The sequence below is a fragment of the Idiotropiscis lumnitzeri genome, chromosome 8 (assembly GCF_059441095.1).
Source record: "Idiotropiscis lumnitzeri isolate Australia: NSW breed Sydney's pygmy pipehorse chromosome 8, RoL_Ilum_1.0, whole genome shotgun sequence".
Lineage (NCBI taxonomy): Eukaryota > Metazoa > Chordata > Actinopteri > Syngnathiformes > Syngnathidae > Idiotropiscis > Idiotropiscis lumnitzeri.
This window is the reverse complement of record NC_142398.1, coordinates 11,772,541-11,800,483: the sequence shown is the minus strand read 5'-3', so window position 1 is coordinate 11,800,483 and position 27,943 is coordinate 11,772,541. Positions and strand designations below refer to the sequence as shown.

Genomic DNA, 27,943 nt, shown 5'->3' with positions numbered 1-27,943 from the left:
TAACCTCACACGAAGTTCAGCTGTTCAAGTGGGGTTTTCATGACTTTATAGTTCTTGCTTTCGTCTGACTAAAACAAAAACAAAATATCCCAAGCACATTTTTATATGGAAAAAAATGAGACCAAAATCAATTTAAAGAGGACCAGCTCCAAATGGCCCGTTTTTCCACTAACATGCTCAGTATAAATATTTTTTGATCAGGAAACTGAAATCAGATATAATTTCTTTTTTTAACCATTCATTTTGGGGAAATTAGAATAGTAAAGACTTGAAAAAGGCCTATTTTTAAGGAGGGATATGGCCACGCCCCCCTCCGCTCTCCTCATGGTACTGCAGAGTCACTAAAGGGACCTATTACAAACCTTCCATTGGAAATCCCTGTACTTTTAGTACTTATAACGTCTAAAAATAGTGATAAATCGGCACCAAACTTCATATGGGCATCCCTACCTATGACCACTTCAATGTATGAAATGGATTATCCTCTCCGTGGCTGAATTATATGAGAATGAGGAACTGTGGAAGTGAGCAGAGGTACATAGATGATGCTGTTAGGACGCGGCTCACTGCTTCTTTGCTCTTCACTGTGAGGATGCACGACATAAAAGTACCAGTCGGGGTATTTACAGAGACTGAAGTGGGCCAATGCGGCTTTGAAGTTTGTTATTTTGTTTTGCACTTACCAGCCACCGTACATCTTGGCATTTGTGGTCCAAAATATATGTTTCAGACTCAAGTTCATTTTATCTTATATTTATTGCACTCTTGTTTGCACTACAGTAACAATTAAAGCACATCCTTATGAGTGATCGAAGGACATTCATTGTATTCTTGTCTTATATGCGCTTTGTGCTATGAAAACAATGTAATAAATAGAGTATAAACATGTGAACAGTGAAAACAGTAAAAATACTTTACTAGGAAACTGCAATACTGGAATGTATAATGAATGTATTTCAAATATAGACTTTGATGGAAGAATTTGTGGCTTGCATTCACATTGGAAGAAACAAAACTGATCAAATTGTTCACACAAAAATGTGCGATCCTGCTTTCATAAGGCACCTGAGTCTGCTCTGTGAATCTTGATTCTAGATACAATGGAAACCTTTAAAAATCTATCCTTATATTTTCACGGCTTATCCAAAATATGTAATATGCAAAGCCAATTCAGTGATTTTGTTAACTTTTCCCAGCCATGTCAAGGTGCAAGCAGGAAGACAGAAAATTACAAAAGGGGGAAATGTTGCTTCAATATTTACTGGAAAAATATTCATAGAATGTATTTCTCATTCCAATAAATCATCAGATGAATCCAAAATACATTTATTTGTGTATTGCAATCTTTTTTTTTTTTTTTTAAAAAGTCAAAAACAGGAAGAAAATCAGTGCCTTAAATGAGCGTTTGAAATTCTTATTAATATATTTTTAGAACTGACTCGATCAGCCTGCAGTGAGTGTTTGTACAGACAATAGTACAAGACTCATGTGTGATCATAAACTCATGTCTTGATCTTTGTATCAAAATCAACTCGCTCTGGCGAATCCCATCTAGTAATATCAATTTTTTCCGTTCTAATTTAATTCTAAAGTAACAAAATTTGTCACCGACATTTGCGATACACCTCCAGCTGTTGTGAAAGACGCTCTATAAATAAGGTTGTATTGTATTGTATTTCAAGCTTATTGTTTTAGCCAACGCTGCTCTCTTTTTCCATCGCCCCCTTTTGGTCTGGAGGATTCCTTCCTTCCTACGCTAGCTTGCTCAGATTGGTTAATGCTCCATCAAGACTGCGAGGAAGGTGAGGATATAATCGTATAAGGACTCTTACAAGGTCTGATTGCAACGTAGTATTACAAATGCTTGCCAACCACAGAAAGATACTTATTGCGTTGTTGGGCTTATGTTGAATCGCAAATACAATTCACAACATTGGCTCTAGTGTGGAACGTCTTCAATTGAATGGCTCAAAATTGGTACAATTTAGAATTGATTCTACGCACGTGGAAAAATACTGTATTCCTTGAAAGTTAACGAAAACATGGAGTTGAAAATATCATGTGTGATGACACTTTGCGAGTAGGTTTGCTCAATTTTAGTTTTGTGTCACTGGTTAACTTTTTATACAATGATGTTTACAGGGTTTAAAATGTTCATTAAGACATTGCCGGTACTGTGCAGTTAATAAATGTTTTCTGGTGGCAACAGTTTGAGCCTGAAATGAATTGATTGAATTTACATATTTTTCGTCATGGGAAAATTTGTGTTTGAATGACAACAACTGGGATGTAAACTATGCAGTGTCACACAGGGCACGGAGCAGACTGTAAAACTTTGAGAATTCCTTTGAGTATTATATTTCAAATCATCTCTCTGAAGTTGGGGGTCAATTAATGTCATGGTTGATTTATAACAACAGTGAACTCTCATATGGGAATTTCCCAGTTTTCTTCAATGCCTCAAAAATGAACAGTGGACCTCCACATATTCACCGTTTGGTATTCATGAATTCACCCTTTTTCTTTTTTTTAACCTTTCTTCCATGATTCGCTGAAAAACTCACCTATTTGCTTTTTTGGGGGCAAAATATTGTCTACAGTATATACAGTACAGTTTTTGGTTTTGTATTGTAGTTTCTGTTAGACAAAAATATGCTGAAAAATGTCGGACTAGTTGTCTGCTTGGACAAATTTCCACTAAACAAAACTTAACACAGCAGAAGGCAGAAGGCTGTTTTGATTTTTGCCCACACACACACGCTCTCTCACTCTGCTCCCAAGCCCCAACTTAACCATCCAATCACAAAACTAACAGCAGTTGCCTTAGTCAGGGAAGAAGATGACCAAGTGTTTGGGCAAACTAGGACTAAACACAGTATCGAAAACAGAGGAATTAGTAACAACAGCTCAGCGGAACGACACTAACCATATCAACCACTGTCAGTTTTTGCTGTTGAAGCATTCTCCTTGTTGGTCCATCGTCCAATTAAGCAGTGGCGTTTCCCACCAGCACACCGCCCCAGAGTATTGGCACCACTCATATAACTCCTGTGCTTTGATGTGCGGTCAAATCTTCTGTTTTATAGCGGACTATATCGCTACAGAAATTCTTCATCAAGATCATCAGAATTGTTGATGTGCATACTTAGCTGTGTTTACTGGACTGTATTTTCAAGGGTACAGCTATGTTTGAAAATGTTGGTAACTAAAGTTTGAAATGCTATTAAAGTGTTTCAGGATAATAGTTTGTAATATGTTTGTACTACTCGTAAGGCATTTCTAATCACTTATTAAGGGAGTGTCAATTATTTGCAGAACTTTGCCATCACCGGTTGGGCTCTGTCACAATCCCTTCTTGAATAGCGGAGGTCCACTGTAATTTAAAATGATCGCAAGCGAGACAAACACTTAGCGACATCAATATCTGGACAACTCTAATAAAGAACCATTGATATGAGTGCTGGTAAGGAAGAGTCAGGAGCATCTCTGCAGCAGCTGGACTTCATTTCTGAGTCAGCTGTGAAGTTTTGAAGGAAGCCTCTAAAAAGTAACAAATACCAGGAATGTCCTCTGGGAAGTTGGCCGGAAGCTCCTGCCTGCTCCTGGGAATGAAAACAAACTCTGGACGCTCCTTCAGCAATCTGGGATTAAGAGTACACAAATACAACATGAATTATTGTGGCAACTGACTGGACACCAGAGGAAACACAGAACTCCCGTTTAACTACATTTTTTTCCTTCGGTAACCTTGGAACAGGATGACTGTGTACAGTATGTGATGCTGTGATAAATACGAGCGTAGATGTCACCTGTGCGTCGTCGGGCTGATGTTGATTTTTCGAGGTTGGCTGCAGGACTCAAACTTGTTGGCCAGGGTGACGTTATTACCGAAAAGGCAATAACGTGGCATCCTTACTCCGACTACACCGGCCAGCACTGATCCAGTGTGCAGGCCGATACGCATCTGCGAAACAATTACATATATGTATAATTTTAATTCCACTTTTCAACCATATCATCGATTCACATATAAAGAAGTCCAATTCAGGAATTAAAGAAACTGTCTCCAAGCGTAGGTCAGAAACAGCATAATGCATGGCGTGTATTGTAATTTGGAGTCGCTGTCAAATGATGAAGACACTGTATTTCTAGCTTCGAAATTTGACAGACTTCAGAGAAGTTTGTTGTCAACAAACAAGCCAAAATTTCAAGATTAAGAAAGCGCCACATACATAAAATGAAGTTGAACAATTAAAAAAAGCAAGTCTGAGTCACAGCTCTCAAACGCTGTGGACATGTCTTATGGATGTGTGAAAACATAGCTGCTACCTCTTCTAACTAGCGTTTTTCTCATGCTGTCGAGTTTGAGCTGTGACAATATATCAGTTTAAATCCTCCGGTGGCTGGAATATATCCCACCGGGTCGCCAGAGGGTTTTCCATCGCGCAATGAGAGGTGCTAGCTGGTGAAGCTAACAGCTTTTTGTGGCTAGCTCACAAGCTTCTTGTGGTTCTTTTGGTCACCTTTTTGATTGAGACTTTCAAAAACGTAACTGAGCAATTTTGTAAACTGTGGCATTGAGGAAAGATGCGTTTTCAGAGCATAGGCATAGCTAGCTAACTGCATGATGTTGTGGTAGAAATGAGCCCAGTCACTCGCAATTGCGGCGGATGAGGGCACTCAAGTTCTTATATAGTGGAGGAGGGTGGATCACACCAGATGACAAAGTGCGTCACTGGGTGTCGTTTTAGCCACGTCCAGAATGAAAAAGGAAACCGAAATGATGAAGAACAATTTAACGCATTGCAATTGAGTATCAGTGAGTTCTCAGTCTTTGCAGATTTTTCGGCAATTATATTGAACTAAGAAGTAAGTATTTAGAAATCACTTTACAGGAACTTTAATGTAAAAAAATCTATTAACGTTATTTTTTAACAAGAAACAATTCTCTAATATTCCCCAATTTTTTGTTGATTTTCCTATTTAACTACAATGACTAATTAAACATCTTATGAGATTTTGATCAAACAAAAAAAAAATCATGGAAGAATAGGCCCATCATTGTGACTTTTTTTGCTTGGATGTCTCTCTTGACCGCTTGCCTGCCTCGCACACAATTTTCAGTGCCGATTTCTCGACAATCATTATGAGGTCAATCTGGATTATTTTGTTTGTAAGCAACATTATCCAAAAACTACATAAAAGATTTCTTCTTACTTCTGAGTTTTGGCGTCTGGACCAACAGAGACAGAGAGCATGTTACAGTCTACTTGTATTGGGTCCAACTGGGATAATGATCAAACTGCTTATGGTTTTGGCTCTGCGCATTACAGAGTCCCATTGTAGTTTTCACAATTCCAAATAGGAGTGACTATTTTACCTGGCAATTCTATGGAAGATGGTTCCTCACCTGTATTGGTTCTCCAGTTGGGGTCTTAACTTCATCGGAAAGCTCCATCATCTTTAAGGCCATCAGTGCGATCTGGACCGCATGAGTTTCACTCTCCTTATGGAGGCCACCAGCGACACAATACGCATCCCCAATGGTCTCTACCTGGACACAGTATAATACAATAGCATATTTTCTTACACGCCCAACTATGACTAGGGTTGAATGCATACATTTTGCCCCAAAAACATTTACGCCTATCTACTGCTTCCTCCTCATTAACACCAATTACCCTTTTGTCTTTCCTCTCTACATCTATCAATCTTCTTATGGTCTCCTTCAAGCTCTCTTGTCTGACAGCTTCGTCCTCTTCACTGGTATTTCCGCCCATCTCATCTAAACACACCTTTCTAAACGTTCCTCAACCCTGCTGTGACTGCAGATCACAATGTCATCTACAAACATCATGTCACACCTACAGCACACCTCACCACTCTTCTGCTGCTCTCATACATGTCATGTACTATTTTAACGTATCACTACGCTATGCTGCTCTAACTCAATCTGCACCACAATACCGCTCTAGCTTTCTCTTGATCAACAATGACTCAATGAAGCTTATTATGACCTTATCTGTACTTCTCCACCAACACTTTCAGACAAATAATGCATTGTGCTACTTTTCTTTGGCATGAAACCATTCTGTTGCTGACAAATACACGTCTATCCCAAGTCTAGCCTCAACTATTTTTCCTATAACTTCATTGTGTGACTCATCAACTTGATTCCGCTAGTGTTCCTACAATTCTGCCCATTGAACTTGTTCTTGCACGACTCAAGTTTTCTTCAATTTCGCAGACATCTTTCGCTCTTTAGAATTATATCAGACAACTTGTCAACATGTCGAGAATTCCACAGCCATGTCTCTTAGATGCTCCCATACCTCTGCAGGTAGGTCATCAGGACCTGCTCTCTAGCATTTATTTTAATTTTATCTTTAATTTTTTTTAAATATATTTTTAAATAATCATAATTACCACCACTACCGCCGCCACCACCACCCTAATAATAATAATAATAATAATAATAATAATAATAATAATAATAATAATAATAATAATAATAATAATAATAATAATAATAATAATAGGCTAGACCCTGTAATTTCAAACTTATTTGAAAAATGCATCCAATTAGAGACGGAATAAAAGAAAAAGAAAATATATTGAAAAATATATTCACAAATAATTTATTTCATTCTCATAAATTAAAAATCATTGGAATTTGGCTGCACGTACACCGCCAAGGTTATAGTGCAGTCTTTTGCTCGTTTGGGTCAATGTACATGTCACAGATGTATTGAAAATAAATAGTGTTATTAATAAAAAAGAAATTATCAACAAAATGACGAGTGTAGTGAAGTGGAAGGCAGTCTGTCTTCCATCCTTCAACGCAAGACAAGAGTACTGAAAGCCTGCAACTATAAAATTTCAATTCTACTTCATCCTTTGCCATCTTAAAGTTGTCGTCTTCTTTCATGTAACCAGAGAGCACTCGACAACTATGTGACACAGACAAAGTGGAACTATTTTTAGACATACACGTGGAGTGGAACAGAGTCCTGAAGGAGCTTCCTCGCATCTTTACGATGCATTTGTCAAACATGCAGCTATATCTCTGTTAAGGCTTCGCTGACATGTTGTTTATAACATCCAGTCTTTGGCAGGCCTCACCAATGCCTGATACACACACGGCGTCATCTGCTGGTATTCAATGCAAATCACTCCAGCATGTAACTCTGAGGCTACTATCTGCCGGAATCGATCCCACGACCTCTGCACGGGGCGGCCATCGCGCTAACCTGTCGTCCGCCGTGCCGCCCCTCCCTCATCCAATCACTATAAAAGGTTGAACGAATGCTAGCGGAGGCAGGAATGATTCAGTCATTGATTTGATTCGGTTTTCATCAACGCATGTTGTTGAATGTAGCCATCCATGTAATTATATAATGTTACGCTTATTATAAATGAATGATAGCTTGACTCACGAGTTGAATTCATTCCACGACCAAGCTCACAAATGTAATGGCTACACGAGTGTATATCAGATTGATTTACTCAAATTGAAATTTGAGTTTGGCTCTCCTTGCCCACATGGGAGGGCATAGCAGGCCCTTAATTCTGCCAAATTTTTTCACTTCACTCAAGTGGTGGAGTCACTAAAGCTAACTTGTGACTCAAATTTTGGCTTGCAAAAAAGCAAACAATTATTATATTATATAATTAATATTGCTATGCCGCCGACGCAGCTCACAGCCAATTAACTGCCGCTAGTAGAAAATATGAAGGCACACAAACCTACCTTGTAAACGTCAAGCTCCCCACAATGGTGGTCGAACCTTGTGTACAGCTCGTTGAGCATGGTGATCACCTGCATCGGCGTGCAAAGTGAGCAAACAGCGGTGAAGCCCACCAAGTCAGAAAACAGCAAGGTGACCCGCTCAAAATTCTTGGCTTGGACCGTCTGGCCCTGCCACAGTTGCTGAGCTACGGTGCCAGGGAAGATGGAGAAGAGAAGGTCCACCGTCTTTTTCTTTTCTTCTTCAAGTGCCTGGTGGGCCTGCTCCAGTGCCGCTTTGGCCTTGCCGAGACGTTTCTTCAGGCCGTCCTGCGCTTTGGCCTGCTCGCCCACCAGAACCACGTCTCGCAGTGCGTTGTGAATGGGGATGTCAGACAGGTAGAGGCCGCGGCCCGTGAGCTCCTCCAGCTTATCCACACACGGCGAGCCGAGGAACAAGATCACGTTGGACTCAGAAACGTAGATCATTTGGCCCTTGAGGTCCATGAGCTGAAAAGACAAATCCGATTTTAGAGATCTATCCAGCTATGAGTCCGGCCATCAGTTCTGCAGCGCTCATTGTGTATCGGGCTAATCCAGTGAGCCTACATAGAACTCTTCTAGCGTTTTATTATGTTTGTTTCAACCTTCTTTTACAAAGGATTTGTAGTGTACAGTTTGGCTTACCTAAAGAAAAATAGGTTTTCCTGTGTCCTTTGGACAACAACACTCGCAAATCAATAAGATTTCTCAGGATTTACACTATGACTAAGAACACAAATTATTGGCAGCTCTAGAGTGTGCAACTGCGTCAGCCATGCCAGAGAAGAATATTTATTTAGATTGCAACGGAATGCTATTTCTAAACATGACAAATGCCATCTGACCAAAGTCCACGTCGTCTTTAACTGCACTATTCTGCTCCAGATTGGATTATCCAGTTTTGTGTTTTTGGAGTCTGGATTAATAATGTCGGTCTATATTTTGTAATATTTCAAAGTGATAATGCATTGTCTTATGCTACACACGATGCGCATTTTAATGAACACTTGGAATACTGTAATTTGTGTGCATATGGTCGCCATATCAATGAGCAATTTCGAAAATTGTTAATCCCAAAAGCTTCAATGATCTTCAAGGGGAATCAAACAAAAAAACTTTTTTGCGATAAAATGTTCTATATGCCTTCACTAGTCTAAACTTGACATTCTGATTAATATTGCCTATATTTTCACTGATTCCTTTATAGCAGACAATATCGTTTTAGGTTGTTTTGTTACCTAACAAATCTTTCACCTTCTTCAGAATGTCACCAACGGTAGGAAGGTAACAAACAATCACGGTTCACCTGTTTTCTGAAGCTGAGCCCTGATTGGTGGTTAGCCGAGCCCTTCGCAACTGTGATGTCATTTTTAGACGACAGAAGTGACAAAATGGCCGCCCCCTGAGATGGCTAAAAATCTGTGGCTTTTACTGCTTAACTCATATTCCGCAAATGTTATATGAATCTGTTGTTTCGACTAGTGGGCCTGCATAGAAGATATTCTTGAAAATACATTTTTGGGGGTTGACTTCCCCTTTAAGCGTTTTTCTCACTGAGATTTACCACTAGCACGAGTATATATTAACCTCACCCTTTCAGACAGAACTGACACACACAGGACATTAAAATGTCTATGATGCATGTTCACACAGCTCGTTGCTATTTCTTGATGAGCTTCACACGTTGAGATTATTACATTTGTGGCAACATCCATGCCAGTGTCTGGAACAGCAACAATTGCTTCAACATAAAGTGTTGTGGGCAGAGAAGCTCTGGTGTCAAACTTCACACTCCAGTCGCACCGGTCTGAATCTTATACTACAGTATGTCTGAAGACGACAAATTCACAGCTTGACTTGATGTCCAGTGCCATAAACACAGAAGAGCAAGCAAAAAAAAAAGGAACATAGCTCTCATTGTGAAGATGGCTAGCAAACACATCTGCGCCCCACAGACTCATCTAATGGCAATCTTTGAAAAGCAGGTCTTCAAAAAGGCCAAAGCCATACTGTCAGTGAAGGACATCCTCTTCTTGCTTTGGATTCCTTCCATCAGGAAGATTAGAGCTCCCATGTAGGACAAATAGGACGAGAGACTCCTTTGTCCCCAGAGCAATAACATTTCTAAATTTGCACAATGCTACAAATAGCTAAACCATAATCAGTGGATTGGCTTTGCTTTTATGTGTCAACTGCTTGTCTTGTACCTACGGTACAGTGTATCGTTCCTTAAAAAGTTTGGACTATGTTGTATTAATTGTTTCTAAACTGCTTCAATTCTCTCGTCCTTCCCCTTTGGCACAACAAGGGTCGTGCGGTGAGGGCAGGCAGGGAAGGCAGTGCTGCCCAGACGCTTCCCCTGCAAGTATAAAAACCTAATAATTGATTCCGCTAAATTATTTTCCATTTAATTCTCTGGTCCGTGCTATACATGGATGTTTTTTTTCAATCTGGATGTTTTTTTTTCAATCTAATGATATCAATGATTTCATCATTCAAATAGCTGAATTTGAATTGTTGCTGTTTAAATACATGGGCGAGAAGCGAGAGAGGCATTGCTCCTTGTGCGGCTCAAGCAACCACACACACGTAAATTGCTGCAGTCAATTAATGGCGTGTGCACTCACACAACAGACAAAGAATTCTTTCCGCCGATATTCAAGTTTTATCACACATATACTGCAGCTGCTGAAGAGTCTGGGATTGATTGAAGCATTATTAAAAGCTTTGAAAGCAAATACTGGAATTTTAAAAATTGTTTGAACCATACGCTGAAATCAAGTTTAAAATTAGCCTATATTTGCTCATTTTCTTCAGGTTGTTATTTTTATATTCGACTCCAAAGGGGTCATGCCTCACCAGTCATGAACACCCCCCGCCGCACAACACGAGCACATCCAGCACATTTTTTTCAAAATCAAATAATACATTATTTGTACCGCTCGTCCTCAGAAGGGTACAAATAAAAAAAACATGTATGTCATTTATTTTGAAGGTTAATGTTGTCGGATGACTTTGATAATATGTTAAACTGATTTCGGCTCATGGTTTGTGGTGTATTCATGGTTTGAACTATTCATATAAACAGTTAACATTTGAAGGGCCATCAATTGCGCTCGTTTTTTTTAAACAAAGGTCTCGACCACGAGCCCCTGTGAATTGTGGGGCATCACTGTATACGATTAGTTCTTTACTAAATGCCTCTCCCGCCTCTGTGAGAATATTCAAACAAATAGGTATCATGGCTTACTCAGACTTCACAGTTCTTGTCATGGCGACCGGTTTCACCCATCCGTAAATAGCGCCAGGCCGACTGAGCCTTTGATGGAGAAAAATCCTCTGACATTTGCCTGTGATCTCGGCTGGTGGTAGAATGTTGATCTCCACCGTGAGCCGACAGGTGCCGCTAATAAGCTCGACTGAAACCGACTGAAAGACATCTCATTGGTCCAGTTCTGGTCCTAAACGTACCTTTACTGTGTTGTCAGCTCCGGAGACTCCGTGCTTGATCCGAAGGACAAACTGGGTGTTGAGCATGGTCAGGATGCCTTGAAAGGTGCATTTGATCTGAGGGCACACGATAGAGAAGTGTTCTTGGAAAGTCAAAGCCCGCCTGAGGCCGTCCTTCCTGCTCAGTCTCTTCCTGAGTCCATATCCGATTTGCACCAGAACCAGGTCCTGGTCCAGGATAAGATGGAAGGGGAAGATAGTGGAAAACAAAGAGGTAGGAAGGGTCCCAGCTGAGGTCGCCCGCAGAGGACTGGGGCTCAGGTTTTTATCCCCCTTGACAACTACAGTGTATAGAAGACTGTGCTGCGGGTTGGATTGAAGGATGCTGTCTTTGGCACTGGGGGGGTCCATCAGCACATCGACGGTGGTGTGATAGAGCAGACGGGCAGCTGCCTTGATGACCCCAGGGAAGAAGAGCTCGGTGGTGGGGCGGGGGTTGAAGAAGTAGACAGTAAGCAGACCCGGATCTTTGTCTAAGCACAGCACGGATGCTTCGTTTAAACAATCCCGTCCATCTACTCGGGGTGCGCTGCTCTGCTTCAGGAGCACGTTGAAGCTGTTGAGGAAGTCATGAAGCGCGCCCCCCACCACCCGCAAAATGTGGCCGTCCTCCTCATAGCACATGCGGAAGAGCTCCTCACCGAGAGACACTCTCAAGGCTTCGATTGGAATGGCTGCGGGATACAAACAGGGATGATGAGGTGTTGGACATACACTGACTTTCTAAAGTGAGTACATGTCTCACGTTTTTGTAAATATTTTAACACTTTGCCACAATGTAGTCAGTGTACAGTCTCATAACGTTATAAATGTACTGTCCCCTCAAAATAACTCAACAAACACCCCTAAATGTCCAAGCCGCTAGCAACAAAAGTGAGTATACCCCTACATGAAACCATCCAAATTGGGCCCAATTTGCCATTATCCTTCCCAGTGTCATGTGACTTGTTAGCCTTACGAGGTTCATTCTTTTATTATTCCTCTCGCTGGTCACTGGAAGCTTAATATTGCATGAAAGAACTCTCTGAGGATCGGATAAAGACTTGTTGCGTTACATAAAGATGGCCAAGGCTAAAAGAACACTGCCAACACCACGTGGTGCATCCTCAAAACAGATAATAAAGGAACACAAAGTTTCTATACATTAACCAGCTCTGCATTTCATGAATTACAGTGGGCACATGTGAAGCTCTGGTGAACTCCTTCCCCAAGAGGGTTAATTACGGCGGTGCCGAAAAATAATGATGGCCACACCAAATAATGACACTTTGGAGACAATTTGGATATTTTCACAAAGCAGTGTATACTTATATTTGATACAAGTGGTTCAAACTTAGTAGCTAGCTGTGGAGTTATTTTGAGCAGACGGTAAACTTACACCATTATACAAGCAGTATGCTGATGTTTACATTGCAGTGTCATTTGTTCTGTGTTGCCCCATAATTAAAAAAAAAAAAACAGTATTAGGAGTGTGTTCACTTTTGTGAGATACTTTACATAACTGTGCAAACAGCTTGGGATTGTTATTTTAACAACCTTTTCACATGTCATTTTGACATATCCATTCATTTTCTACACCACTTGTCCTCAGGAGGATTCCGGAGCTGGAGCCAGCTGGAAAAGCCTTTTAGATAGTGCCCCTAGTGTTCAGATTGGGACATCACAGTCACGTGAGAGCAAGTTGACAAATTTGCCTTCCTCAGAATCAGTTCATCTATTGACAGTTTTACCAATTAAACTGTAAATATACTTGAATGTTACTTGTTTTTATTTTCCATTTATTTTTTTTAATTTATTTTCATTCTTTGTCCTTTGTTGACTAACTTAAAAACTGGGCGTATTGTAACAGATAATAATATTTACTTGGCCACTTGATAATTTTGTTTTATTTTATTTTATTTCATTTATCTTTTATTGAACGTTCTGAAATATGTTGTATTAAAAAAAATAAGAAATTATGAGAGAAGATTGCCATTAAGTTAATGTAAATGTAAATGTAATGTAAATATTGGGAATTTGATCAATTTTGAAATATAGAAATTATCTGAATCAGAATATATGCTTTTGTCAATTTCACACAGCTCTACAATATTGACTATAGTATTCACTTGCAATGGCACTGTACTAACTTGTAATACTTCTAGCAAATAAAATCACTTTTTTTCCTACTGTAGTTGACATTCTAGTTATGGTCATCATTAGCGTTGCTAAAACAACAAAACATATCATGCCAAAACAGCATCAGCCAAAGTTTGGATTGTTTTAATGCTATTGAATAGCTGTGCCCAGAGATTGACTAGTAGTGTGTGTTATTGGTTGTCCAATTCAAGGTTACCTGTTTTGGTTGAGTGAGTGTTCATCATCTCCAGTAAATGCTCTGGGTCTTCTCTACAGTCTGTGCAACAAACTACAACGCTGCAAACACAAAAATAAGGTTACAACAAGTACTCTGCATTTCAATGTTATTCAAGGACTACAAATTAGTCAGCAACAAAGTAAAAACTGATAAGAATTGTACAGTATAAAGTATAAAAAAAAACAATGCAGAGCATGAGAATCTGGACAACGGGTGAATATGATACATTTTTCCAAACAATATTTCTTCCTCTCCAAGCAACAGTAATTTAGAAATAGACCTAACCCAGCACCATTGTCAAATAATTTAACTCAGATTTACACAAACACTCAAATCTATTGTCTTCATGATGGAGCATAATCCAAAAATTGTAAAGTGCAAAAGCAACAAATGTATGTATTTATTTGGCTCATTTCCCCAAAACAAACACACAGACATAACTCATTACTGTACAAATGCTTGAGACATAAACAGTGGCTAGAAGAAGTCTACACACCCCTGTTGAAATGCATGCGATATAAAAAAAAAAAACCCTAGCCTATCAGGAATTTTTCCACCATTAATGTGGCCTATAATCTGCACAACTGAAGTTGGTGACTTTTTGAAAGGGTAAGTAAAAATAAACGACTGAACAAATGTGGTTGCTTAAGTGTGCACACCCTCCTATAACTTGGTTGTGGCTATGTTCAGAATAAATCATTCAACTCAAATGTGAGTCAGTATATGCCTGACATCGTTTAAAGTGCCTATGATTTACTGTACCCCAAATGAATTTCAATTGTTATTTTCTCTAAATTTAATTGATGATCTCACAATTGTACACTATAAATGAACCCACGGCGGTTGCTTTCTGTTGCCATAAAAAGCAGGATTACAAAAGAGTTGACATTGAATAAAACAAGTCTGGTCATAAAATAGACCCGTTTCCATGTTTTCACTTCTGTCAACTTTACACAGTGTGAAACAGTAGTGTTTCGCTACCTTGTGCACTAAAAGTAGTTAATTTTTACCTGTGCATAATTGTGTTAAATGGATGTAATTAAAAATAAATAAAAGAAAAATCTCATGATACGTGTTAAACACATTTTAATCATGTGCAACCACTGTTTGCATAAAGTTAAGCCAAATGATTTTTTTTAATATGGCCCAGGGTAAAATTGGACCAAAATTGAAATTGAAAATTGTTTAAAATGAAATAATAATAATAAGCAAAATAGCGGGACCACAGACACAGACCACTCAACAAACGGAGGGTGTTTACTGTTTATGCCTTTTTGGGGGCATTCATGTATAAACCTGTGCTTAGCTCACATTGGGTTGTTGTTTGTACAGGTTATTTATGCGTGTGATGTCTCTTGATGATAATAATTGTAATAATAATAATAATAATAGTTTAGAAAATGGATGGAATATGATAATAATTATTATTGCGCTTTGGCACTTGGTGGATTCAAAAACAAATTGTGAACTGGCCCCTGATGTTCCCCACATTTGTCTGGGTTCTCTCAAGGCAACGACAACTACAGCCGTTGCCTTGATGGAAGTTCTACCAAATATAAAATATTACCTTTCCGATTCTCCGCTTTGTCTTGTCATTCTGTGGAGGGCAGCGTGCAGCCTCTGAAACTGTAAAGTTAAAGATAGAGGCGTCTTTAATTAGGAGGGGGTGGGGGGGGCGGATAAAATCGAACAATCCTAAAATGGCAGCCAAATTGTATTTCTTTAATAGAGCCTTCTATTTTTGCGCACGCTCGCACCCACCTGGGGACACGCCAGTTTGCGAATGCTCTCTCCGAGGGTATGTAGGTTGACTTTGGCTCTGCTGCTCCTCAGTGCGGGTTCGTGCGCACTTCTCGTGCCGCGCGCGGCCGAGCTCTCCCCGGCATCTCCACGCTGCTCTTCCTCCTCCTCCCGCTGATGCTGGTGGTCGATTTTGGAGAAAGGACACTCTCCGGATATCTTCAGCTCTTTTAGCCTGGCACAGAACATCTTCACTGGTGCTGCGATGTCCTCACCACACAGGCGCTGAGCTCATTGTGCATGCAGACTGACGCGCCAGAATGCCATCTTCTGGTGCGTGCATTTTATTTTTGTGTTTGCATCCCTTCCTCCCTAAATTATGAACCACCGAGTCCAAGACGTGATGAGATGTTCTCCTGAATTCTGCTTCTTCGGACTGAAGGTGGTACAGAGCGATCAGCACCCAAAAAAATAAAAGCCAATGAGCAGCAGAAGGAGAGGGAGGGGGTGAGAGGGAGGTTGGGGGGTAGGCAGAGAGCTGCAGGCCAATCCATGCTCAAGCACGGCTGGTAGAGCTGAGCGACCTATCAGCAAGGAGACGTTATTTCCAGCCGACTTCTCGCATGCAGTAGACGTTTCCCCCCTTCCTTTTCTATGCAATTGGCTGCAGCATGGTGCACGAGTGGTTAGCACGCGTGCCTCACAGGTCTGATGATTTGAAATCCCAGTTCCGGCCTACATATGTGGTGAGGAGTTTGGATGTTCTCCTCATGCTTGCGTGGGTATTCTCTGGGCTTTCTTCCACATTCCGAAAACATGCTTCTTACGCAATGAAAAATGCTGGGTTCTTTTCCTAACCCACGCACTGAGTCGATTTTGAGCAGATTGGTTTTCTTTTACCCAAGCTTGGATTAATTAATACATCAGCAGATTGGTTGGAGAATTGGACTTGGGCAGGCTCAAGTGCTGAATCTGGTCACCATTTTAGACATTTTGAGCATCACAATTTCAGTCAATTTAATTTCACTCTTAAAATTGCTGGGTCAAAAATATCCCAATTTTAGTAAAAAAATTATTACATCTCTAATTTGGTCTATTTGATCCAACTTCCCTGGTTGTTTAATGCAAAATATATATATATTGTACAAAACAACCCAATCCTCAGTCAAATTGAGCTGTTTAGCATCTTAGTGTTTTTGTTTTTTTTCTGAAGAAGAAAATTGGGTTGAAATCAGTTTGGGCGGACAGCCCACCCACAAAAAAAGGGGCTGGGTTGTATCACAATGGGCATCTGATGTAGAACTGTACCAACCATATACTTAAAAAATGAACCAATTTCGGTTCGACCGACCTGCTACTTGGTTCCATTTTGACCCAACTTTCTGGGTTATTTTGTGCCAAACAACCCGATTTTGGTAGGAAACAACCTAAAAATGTAGTTGTTTTTATATCACTCGGGCCCACCACGCTACTGTGTCTTAATGTTGGTCATGACAGTGGTATTTTTTCGGTGATACTAGCTATACGTTTGAGAACGACAATATTAAAACGTGTATAATTTTAGATGCTTTGACTCTGTGTATTAAAATGTCTTTGTCAGCATTTTTCTGTGCATGCTAACTAAAAAAAGACCAGATTCATTGACAAATGATCATAAAAAAATGACAGCCATGTGGTGTGACTGTTTTTCAGGCTTCAGCAACAATATTACAGAACATGTTGGATTGTTAAAGAAAAAGAGGATTTCTATCGTGTGTGACATTCTAAATCCATTTGAAGGCTTTCAGTAATGTACACAGTTGTCACTGGAGCGTTCCATCCATGCTTCCTCTGTCATATGAATAACCAAGTGTTGGCTGTTTTTCTTCAACGCAGGGGTTCTTCCATTAAGTCTACATTTTAGAATGCAATCCCATGAGCCACAATAGACACTTTGGGCCTGATTGAACAAATACGGTTTGTGCTTTCAAAAAGGGGCACACAGAGAAGTGGAAAATGATCTACTTTGGGTCCAATTCCAACAGAAATAGTTGTTTAAGCTGGAACTCTATATTTTCTCCCATTTTATTCCTTGTGGTTGCTAAATAAGTTTATCTGTAAAGTGAATGAATAATAAATGTATTGTCTAAGATGTAAAAAATTGAGAAAAATAGCCAAGGATATTAAAAAGTTTTTTGTTGTTGTTGTTGTCCGTGCATCTGCAAGCGCAATGAGATAAAAATGATTTTCTGAAGGAGGCTCTTATGTTAAGCCCAAGACCAAGAATCGTGCCAGTACAGAACACAATAAAACTGCTAAATAAAGTAGGCCGCAACAATATTACCACCCACACCATTTAATGAGATGCAATACGACAGCTGAAAGATTCTGCCTTTAATGTAATAATGCCCATTTTGAATTTGGAGTGACAATGTCAGCCACTGTGCTTGTAGTTTACAGCGGCCTTGATCTGAGATGCATATACACTTCAATCCAAAATGTTGACACAGCTCTTGCATTACCTGTCATTAGATTGTACAGGTGGATATAATGCGGTGAGTGTGAATTGTATACGTAAATTAAACTCTGAAGAAAGAATGGCCTGAAGTATTTTGATAACACGATGGGTTAATTGTATTGTTGTTCGATCTTAACTCAAGAAAAAAACACATTTGCGGATGTTTTCCTTGTCAGGAAGAAGGTCTGTTACATTAAAATGAAAAAATCTTTCAAATGATAAAAATTGGTATGTGTCGACCCCACTTTTGACGGCGACTGGTATGTATTGATGTGAGCGATACATAAAGTACAGATGAAAGGTTTGGGGACATTTGGCTATTAACCCCCAGTGACAAACAACAACTGAAAGAGGCTCCAATAAAAGCCCGGAAAAGCGTTTCAAAAAGAGAATGCACCAGTCTGGTGGAAACAATGGAAAAGTGAAAAGTAGATGACTTCAAACAAAAGGTGCTGGATCCCAAGTTGTTTAACACATCTCGATGTAAAAACCATGAAATAAAAGATGGAATTCTGAACTTTTGTTTCATGTTCATCTTCTAATCTGAAACCCAAATGTCATCAGTACACAGCAAAGACAACGGACTTGACCTTACTGTTCCAATACATTTGGAGGGGCCTGCACATTGCATATCTATCTCGCAAAAATTCTCAAGCTGATAAAATAACGAAAATACTTCCCCAAGTGTTCCCAATGTGTACATCTAAGTGTCATCACACAAACGCAAAAGATATACGCAATGCTTATATCATCCTGCTGGATGTGCATGTACGCCCTGCGTTTCCAGCACTCTGCGCGTGCCATGTACTGTATATTCAGGCAGTGCACAGATCCTGTTTACCAAACTCAGCGAAGATAGCAACGGCCATGTTGCAAATCACGTTCGACATGGTGAGATTTCACCAGAGATAAACAGCCGTAGATTGCAGGTTGAGCTGCACCAAGTTAATGTCACACAAAACTGCTTTGCGACATTCATATGGGGTGCTCCTCAAGACACATTTACAGTAAATGCTCCTCTGCGTCATTGCTTTTTTTCAGCTGAGACTTGCTGCGACATATGTTATCTTGTTATGGAGCAAATGTTGTTGAAGGACATACCATATTTACTGTGGCCTTTACAACAATTAATTTTGTCCATTTGAGCACCACACTTGAAATATAATTTTTAATTACCAACATCACCATGCAGAGCAGCTTTGTGATAATTCAGGATTTTTCATGATAGTTTGTATTTTAGGTTGACTTTTTCGTTTTTTAATTCCATTAATAATGGATGTCTGGATATCTTTAGAGTGAGTTTGTTAGTTTTTATTAGTTTTAGTATTAGTTTTTCCACGTATTGGTGTATTTGTCGAATCCAAGATAAAAAAAGACTGATGTACACAATTAATTGACTGGGATGAAAATGAATATGTTATAGTTTCTTTCATAAACATAATGTGGTTTCAATGTGTTTTTTTAAAAAAAACACTAATTTTTATATCATTTGGTGAACGAAAAATGTTTTTTCAATTTTTAGTTAATTCATGAGATTTCATGAACTAAAAAACATTTCTTCAGAGCAGGCGTGGCATTTGTGTGACTGATGTTTTAAAAAAGGGAACTCAAGTCATAAAATTATTCTTTGCAGTCATGTTTTATGTGCTTCCGTGTTGAGAAGAGCTGTCTGTCTGTCTTATACTGCTCCCAGGTGGTCAAGGTGGGCACACCAGAAGGGGAAGCAAAATGACCATTCAGTTGGTTGCAATATGTGACAAAAAATATTTTGTCACACACTGAGAATTCTCCACACTGTGTCACTGAAAGGGCTGCGTAGTATTTGGATGTAAATTGTATGAATGAATCTTTTTGGGTGGTTGAATATGTATTTTAAAATGAAATAAATATTACAAAAAAATTATTTTTACAAATAATGCCGCACTAACACACACACACACACACACACACACACACACAGACAATCCTCCTTCCTGATAAATGACTGTTCACCCCGCACTTCTGGCCACTTCATGACAAAATACTAATAAGGCAAACATTTGTAAAAAAAAAAAAAAAAAATCAAAATAAATAAATCAAAATATCTGATATTCAGTAGAAATATAAAATAATCTTAATTCCAATGAAGTTGTTGCTGCAATGATGAACTTTGAGGTCCCATTAGCAGATGCAGTGCTACGTTGCATTGTCTCCAATTCTGTGTCCACTCAATCTGCCTGGTCGTGCATGCATGGCTGCCGTGCCGTCACCCGAGGCAAACAGGCAAAGCACCAAGAAAACACTTTCACGCTTCTCTGTTATAGAGAAAACCGTCCTAGCATTGGGTTTCCAATACAAATAGACACTAAATGAATTATTGTAAATGTCAATGCAAAAAAAAAAAAAAAGAAATGTCGATACATTTTTTCCCGTGCTGCATATAGAATGGGTCACATGAGCACTGATGCTGGAATGATTAGATATCGCATGGCTCACTCCATCCTATAGATGCTGACCCAGCAGTAGAGACACGCATTTATAGATGTTACAGCCCCCCCCCCCCCCCCCCCCCCCCCCCCCCCCTGTTTGTTATATGACAGCCAATTGAACCCCTCTGGGTTCTGTGGTCAGGACACATTAACGTTGTTGATATAACGGATACGTTATTATTGTTTATGCGACATGACATGACAAGAACTCCCGTACCCTTTAAATTGTTTCTTTTCTCTACCTCTACCTAAATCGAGCACCCATCCATCGTAAGGTCACGGGTGTGTTTGAGCCTACCCCAACCAGCTTTGGGAGAACAGCAGGTTACGCCTTGACATTCAGCCAATCATAGGACACATACAGTTAGGCCTATAAATATTGGGACATGGACACAACTCTCATCTTTTTGGCTCTACTCTAACACCACCACAATTGATTTGAAATGAAACGAACAAGATGTGCATTACCTGAATAGAGAAATACGAATCAGGTGATTGTTGGCGTGACAACATTTTGTATATACAGTATGCCTCCCACTTTTTAATGCACCGAGTGTGAGCTATAGTCCCGATACCTCTTGCGTTTTTTGTACAGGTGTTTAGTGCCCCTTTTAATTTCTTCGCCATAGCCATCATCGATTCTTTCGTGTTTAGAACCTTCGCCATAACCGTCTTCGATTCATTAATTGGTCAGTTCGTGGGTGGGTCATTTGCATGAGTGCACCACACTGCCCCCAAGAGGCCAAGGCGCGCACAGCAGAGACAGCACTCCAAACAACGCGCACACAACTGAGCCAAAGAAAGCCAATGAAGGACCATCATGTGAGTATGACGATTAAAGTGCGGGTGTGTGGCCGCAGCTGCGGCATCTGCCCAACTATATAGTCAACTGGATGTAGATAAACGTCCAATGTCCCATTTCCATCAGGGCTAAAATAAATTCTTAGACAAGAATTATTTCGATTCAATACTTGTCGTTTTTGCAAACTTAGATAATACAGTGCTGTAAGTTATCAAACGCAGGTGGTGTAAAAACAAGTAAACACCAATGGTGAGGTAACAAATGTAGACAGACAATATCACAATTCCATACAGGCATATTGTTTATCCTTTGTAAGGAATGACTAATATTGATGTGATTTACGGAGGAAATTAAGTCGCTATGTTCGTTATCTTCAAATGGCAGACCGCTGTCCGGGTCTGGACCAGGTCAAGTTCTCATATAGATTTAAATAAAGTATGTGTGGCCTCATGTGCTGTATTTTTCTCCCACATGCTGCGGTCACAGACAGTGTACTCATCCACTGCGTACTACGGGACTATCTGCTATCATCAGTCACGTGATCATAATGAGATGTGCGCAATTGAAGAAAAGATGAGAAAGTCGACCCCAAAAACAAGTTTTTACGACTGACAGATTTCTCATAGGCGCCATGTGAGAAAGTGAAACGGCCGCAAGCAAACCTTAATTGAGTAAAATATGAATTTCTTGTCTTTTTATACAGAAGTAAATTGTACTGTTTTAATAAGATGCAATTTGTGGTATATTATATGTTATAGTTGGCAAATGAAAAAAATAAAAAACGTTTAAAAATTAAATGACTCATGTGCATAAATTAAAATTACATCACATTATATATTTAAAAAAAACATGTCACCAGTGTCCATATTGTCTTTAAATATAGTTTCAAAGTGTGGAGACATTATGAGGAGGAAATACATGTTCTCAGGACTCTCAAATCCTTACCTACGAAAATTCTTCTCTTCCCTCCATCATCCTTCCATTCTCTTCCACTTATCGGGAGTTAGGATTGCAAATCCAGAAGCACTGTCCCTGATGTCTCTGCGATGATGCAGAGGCGTGTCAACACGGACAGCCCCAAAACATTGACAACCAAACCGAAATGTGTGCCTGTTTGTCATGGGAGTTGATTTTCACTCCCTCCCCAGTCCCTGTCCCATCAGCTTTCGGTGAAAACGACTCCCACTCCGGTCTTGCTCCTTTTCAGAATAACTCCTACTCCCATACTGCTCCCATTTTGGATGACAGATATACTAAAGAAAAAAATACAGTTTGTCACCCCCTTTCTCCTTATGGACTCTCCATGTTTTTTGTTTTTTTTACGACTGGATTATCTCGCTCCCATCTGCTCTCATAACTTTTTATCCTGTACCGTCGCAATGCCGAGATTGAGGGTAAAGTTGACTACCAATCCATGGGACTCATGTGGCATTCCCCCCCAGAAAAAGCCAACCTCTAATGCGCTGTGCATCCTGGTTATGGCACCACGACGCCTGTGCTTTCATCAGCCCGCCCGTCTATGCTCTTTGATGATACACTGTTTATGAAGTCAGCAGTCTGAATGCGCAGACGCATGGGAAATCAGAGGGAACATTGCTCACGACCACATCATAAGCATTAGTGCCAGACCAAAATCCACCTCCGACCTTGCTTAATCAAGCCCTTTTTAAAAAAATTGCCCCCCCCACCCTCTGCTCCAAAAATGGGCGTCTGGCCGGGCCGGAGGACCCGACCATTCGGCCCCAGGGATTGAATGCCCAGCTCTGGTGCTGTCCAATGAGTTCTTAAGCATTTCATTGAATATGAACAGATAACACTGCTTGAAACAATTCTAAATTCATCTTGCTGCTTTGGTCTGCAATCACAATATCAATAAGATGTGAACCATTTCCTTTATTGCAGTATGTGAGTTGGAATGAAGGCAGTGCATGACACAGATCTGCCCCTAAAAGTGGAAAATTTCCACATTTGGCAAGTAATATGCTTATAGGTCTATATTTATTGATCCTTGGGTTTGGGGTATTTTGACAAAAACATAATAGACACTAGGGAACAGTTTCAAAGAGTGAACAAATACATGGTATTGCCCCTTATGTGAACATGGTGACATAATTGTTCAAACGTTTGAATTTTTGTATTGTTAAAGTGTTATATTTTTGTCAAACGTAAAAAGAGCCTTTCATATCGACAATTATGTTTACATTTATCCTTCAGTTTTCAAATCGTTAGAGTCAATTTTAGATTAACCTTTACGTTTTTGATAAAGCAAAATTACGAGTTACCTTGAATCTAACACTGGTGGGCCGGCACATTTTGGCCCAATCATCTTCTGCGGACGTAGAAAACTGTCAAACAGACATGGCAGCCTCCTGTCATTAAAAAAAAAAATCGGCTTCGTGTTTCTACATTTACCCCAACAAAAATTGACCATGGTGGGCATGACATGGCATAATTTCAAAACAGTCACGTTTCTGTGATAATGTTAACCGAGCTTGTTATTGTCACGTAGAACGCCGTCAACTATGTAGCACGTTGTCGCTAGCTGTTCTCGTTGTGAATGTAAAACTTCAACTGCCAGCTGCTGATTTGTTTTATTTTATTTCAGATTGGTGATTCAAATAGCTTCGAGCCAGAAGACTTTCTCCGTGTCAGAGGACCGCTGGAGCTCAAATGTCTCCTGGAGAATACAGACGGTATGATAACACGTTATAGAATATGAATTAAAGGGGCAGTTTCCCTCAACACTTAATAACAGAAACCTGGCAGGTTAAACTAATATTATCGTATGAAATCAAGGTTCCTTTCAGATTTAAAATTGTCCACAAGTGTGAAAGTGAGTGTAAATGCTTGTTTTGTCTATAAGTGGCCTTTGATTGACAACCATGAGGGTGTTTGCCACATCTCACCCAAAGTCAGTCAGAATAGGCTCCATCTCACATGGGACCTTAATGGGCATATATGCTTAAAAATGGATGAATGGATGAAAAACGGGTCAACTTAAGAAGAAATTGTCCTTTTCATCACCCACCTACCTCTCAAATACAGTCTGTAACAATGCACATGTATAAATTAACACCAATTATGTAATGTTTTTTTCTTTCAGTATTGCTTTTGCAGAAAGCCATCACAAGAACATTTGAGAACCTGCGCTCTCACGTGAACTCAGAATCATGCGTCTTTATAGTCCAGGACAGCCCAGTTATTATTTGGCCAAACAAACATGTTCACGTGACTCCGAAAGAAATAACTGAAAGCACACTGTGTGAAGAACTACATAGATGGATACAGTAAGTTGCTTCTTTTTTTTTTTTTGCACCCATTACACTTTTTTTCTAATGTCTTTTGCTTAAATGTTAGGACAGATGAACAAGAGATGGCTGGGAAAAGGTTTGCAAAGAAGAAGGGCAAAAAGAGTTCAGCAGCCGTATGAACATTTTATATTTTGTCTTTTTTGTGCTCTATGCAATGTACAGTGAAAATTTAAAAGAAAGGAGATGTATTGTACACTTTCACCAAATCATATTTTCTTCTCCATTCAGAGAGTGATCAGTATAAAGCTGATGATGGATGTTACAAAGCCAGGTCCACTCCCTGCACCCATCATCTGCAGAACCATCCAGAAGTCCCACTTCCTGTCTACAACTCTTCCCATGGACTGTGTTGTCAACATCCGCTGCACTGACACCATCAAAGAGTAACCGTCACAATTAAAAGATTTTTTTTATTTGTTTGAAAGAACTGACGAAAACTTTCACGATACATACTTGATCTCACTATGCAGTGGCTGTGAGCGCCTGTTGGAGGCGCTAACACATCAGCTGCATGAGATGGAGCGAGAGATGTTGCGTCACATGAAGGACACTGTGCTATTGGTCCCGGAGCCTTTCCACTTCCTACTTCCAGAGTCCAAATTACTGGTGACAGCAATCTATCCTGCTGGGGTTCCTGACAACCAACTAGAGAACCAGCGTAAGGTATGTCAATGACAGTGCACACAGGATCCAATGGATTACATTTTGGGCCTTACTTGTCCTCACACTACAGTCATGGACTCTACAATCCTAAAACATGTCATTTTTTTAAGAATGGCCTATGGAATATTTTCCTTTAATTTGTTCATTCGATCTGTTTGATTAGGAGCTGCATGAGCGCTATAAGCTACCAGAAGACAGGCCCTGCTTTAGACGAGCCAATGCTTATCACTTCCCCAATGAACCCTATAAAGACGGTTACCTCCGAAACCCTCACCTGGATCTCACACATCCTACCTTGGATGATGGAAAGGTAAAGCTATTGAAGTATTTACACAGATGGAACAGCAGTCCTGATGAGATGTGTGTTTCAGGTATACTTGGTGCACGGGCTGTACAGTTACCACCACTACATGCAGGACCGCATGGATGACAACGGCTGGGGCTGTGCTTATCGCTCCCTGCAGACCATCTGCTCCTGGTTCCAGCAGCAAGGCTATGTGGAACGGCCCGTGCCCACTCACAAGGAGATCCAGCAGGTAATGTGACTTGGATGGAATGTTTTTAAGACCTTCATTTAAGAAGTAAATACATTTTGCAGCAATTCATCATTTTTGGGGGTAATATTGGTCATTTTATTTTCAATATTCGGCTGTTTGGAGACACATTCTCATGCTATTGAAAAAGCAACCATGTCCACACTTTTGATCAAGTTTGTGCTTTGTATGGTTATTAATGAAGGTTTAAAAAATGGTGCTAAGCCTTGACGGAGGTCTGCATTTCAATCGGTAACATCAGCGCCTCTTAGTGACAGTAGCACCATAAATTAGATGTCAGAACCTGCTTGCCATTATGTGCCTGGATGCCATTTGATGGTCATTTGCAGCCATCTTGTGTGACCATACGTGATACTACTTGTACGCAGATAACGTTCAGGCACTCCTCTTGCTGCAATTAAATTGGTACTAAAATAATTTTGTGTATTAAACGTTTTTTTAGGCTTTAGTGGATGTTGGTGACAAACAAGGGTCCTTTGTGGGGTCTCGTCAGTGGATTGGATCCTTCGAGGTTCACGCCGTCCTCAACCAACTCCTCGGGGTCACGTCCAAGATCTTGTTTGTGAGGTTTGTCTGCCTGGCACTTTGTCTGATGGATTCAGATTACGGTATAGATTGACGGAATGATGAATACTTGTACTTTCAGTCAGGGTTCTGATATGGCCTCCAAAGGCAGAGACCTGGCCAACCACTTCCTCTCTGAGGGCTCTCCTGTGATGATTGGTGAGCTCTTTGCTTTGACATGTTTCAAAATACATACTCAGCAGATTTCACCAGATACAACGCACGCTCTTATTTTAGCCATTATAAAGCTGTTGTCACAAAGATAATGTTCAATTTTGATTTATACTGCACTTGTATTGTGAAAATATGTTAATGTAAAAGTTCTGTTTCTTGTAGGTGGGGGGGTGTTAGCTCACACAATTCTGGGTGTTGCTTGGAGCGAGACCACCGGGCAGATTCGCTTCCTCATCCTGGACCCTCATTACACAGGCGCAGAGGACTTGCAGGTCATCACAGACAAGGTGGGCCTCGAAATTAATTGCTGCTTCTCTACATGTCTCCATTACAGACATTCGGTTTTGTGTGTCTCGTGTTTCTCTTAGGGTTGGTGCGGATGGAAAGGACCTGAGTTTTGGGATCAAACCGCATATTATAATATGTGTCTCCCCCAAAGGCCAAAAACAATCTGATGTCTAGCCATGATTATGTAAAATGCCAAATCCATCAAATCTGTTTTTTTTTTGACTCATCAGAAGACTTGTGCCATCAGCTCTGAGATTGTGTCATACTAAATTTACTGCCCACTTCATTAGGTACATTGGGTGCACAATCTGATGAGATCCAATACAAGAGCTTGACCTTTCCAAAGGCAATAATGCATTTTTGTGACAGTCAGAGAGTTATCATTCAATATGTTTATTAATGTGGCTATGGTCTGCTGTGGTTTACCACTGTACTGCATCACCATGACAGCTGTTTCTCATACAGTGGAGCCCTGTATAATCATGGCCTGGCATTCACAAATTCACCTATTGGTGGATTTTTTTTTAAAACATTACCTGCAATATTTGCTGAAACTTTTGACTCATCACAATTTTCTGCGACATGACCCAAAAAAATGTGTGCACGGGTCCATCAATGTAGAGGAAAATTAACCCAGGAGCATTTCCAAATATGCATTGTATTTTTTTCCTTTTTTAATGTAAGGGGATTTATTCTGTGCTGTACTTCTACTTTTGCCAGTTTTCAAAGAATCAAATAAAATTTAAAGAATCAATTAAATGCAAATGAATGCAATTTACAGTGTTTAAAACATGCCATGCAATAAAACAGAATCACTCGTATTTATGCATCCTGTTTTTTTTAATCCACATAGTAAATTTCATGGTTTACATTTTACTCTATAAAAAGACTATAGGGTGCAGTAAACAGTAGAAATTGAGAGAATTTCTTTCAGTGTAACATTGAGAATATTTTACTCTCAAATCTCTTTAGAGTCAAATATAATCTACGAAATTTACTGTGTGCACATGCTTTAGTTTTAGTTTTAATGTACAGTACACAGTACAATTCAGTTGTGTTCAACTTTGAAGAAAAGTACAGTGCAATACATTTGCATTTAATCTTTTATAACTCATTTAAAACGTCTGAGTGCATTTTTATCTTACTTGGGTGCAACAAAATGTAATTATTAAATCATGATTTGGGTGCACATTTTCTATATTACTATATTCAAGCACATTGTTAAATTCAAGCTGCGGCTTACAATAA

At 39.8% G+C, this 27,943-nt stretch overlaps 2 protein-coding genes across 2 annotated transcripts; one reads left to right on the top strand and one right to left on the bottom strand.

Moving 5' to 3' along the window:
* Nucleotides 1–737: 737 nt before the first annotated feature.
* On the bottom strand, nucleotides 738–16,343 carry gucy1a1 (guanylate cyclase 1 soluble subunit alpha 1). Its single transcript, XM_088302466.1, has 8 exons — nucleotides 15,396–16,343; nucleotides 15,202–15,260; nucleotides 13,614–13,693; nucleotides 11,240–11,952; nucleotides 7,751–8,236; nucleotides 5,411–5,554; nucleotides 3,810–3,964; nucleotides 738–3,641 (listed from the first exon to the last, which is right to left on the bottom strand). Exons 1-8 carry the CDS (start codon nucleotides 15,621–15,623, stop codon nucleotides 3,503–3,505), a joined length of 2,004 nt encoding a protein of 667 aa, XP_088158592.1. The 5' UTR covers nucleotides 15,624–16,343; the 3' UTR covers nucleotides 738–3,502.
* Nucleotides 16,344–23,454: 7,111 nt separating this feature from the next.
* On the top strand, nucleotides 23,455–27,516 carry ufsp2 (ufm1-specific peptidase 2). Its single transcript, XM_088303715.1, has 12 exons — nucleotides 23,455–23,573; nucleotides 23,747–23,834; nucleotides 24,245–24,428; nucleotides 24,499–24,565; nucleotides 24,681–24,835; nucleotides 24,923–25,115; nucleotides 25,279–25,425; nucleotides 25,487–25,651; nucleotides 26,112–26,236; nucleotides 26,316–26,392; nucleotides 26,570–26,694; nucleotides 26,776–27,516. The coding sequence occupies exons 1-12, from the start codon at nucleotides 23,571–23,573 to the stop codon at nucleotides 26,860–26,862; spliced, it is 1,416 nt and encodes a 471-aa protein (XP_088159841.1). The 5' UTR covers nucleotides 23,455–23,570; the 3' UTR covers nucleotides 26,863–27,516.
* The last annotated feature ends 427 nt before the right edge of the window (nucleotides 27,517–27,943 follow it).

What these genes read in the sequence shown, in the direction of transcription:
- gucy1a1 (XM_088302466.1), bottom strand. Translation starts at nt 15,623, where the DNA reads ATGTTCTGTGCCAGGCTAAAAGAGCTGAAGATATCCGGAGAGTGTCCT. An exon ending in CACTCACTCAACCAAAACAG is followed by an intron (nt 11,953 to 13,613) that starts GTAACCTTGAAT and finishes TGTATCCCGCAG; the next exon opens with CCATTCCAATCGAAGCCTTG. An exon ending in ATCAGCCCGACGACGCACAG is followed by an intron (nt 3,642 to 3,809) that starts GTGACATCTACG and finishes TCTTAATCCCAG; the next exon opens with ATTGCTGAAGGAGCGTCCAG.
- ufsp2 (XM_088303715.1), top strand. An exon ending in GAACTACATAGATGGATACA is followed by an intron (nt 24,429 to 24,498) that starts GTAAGTTGCTTC and finishes CTTAAATGTTAG; the next exon opens with GACAGATGAACAAGAGATGG. An exon ending in TGCACTGACACCATCAAAGA is followed by an intron (nt 24,836 to 24,922) that starts GTAACCGTCACA and finishes CTCACTATGCAG; the next exon opens with TGGCTGTGAGCGCCTGTTGG.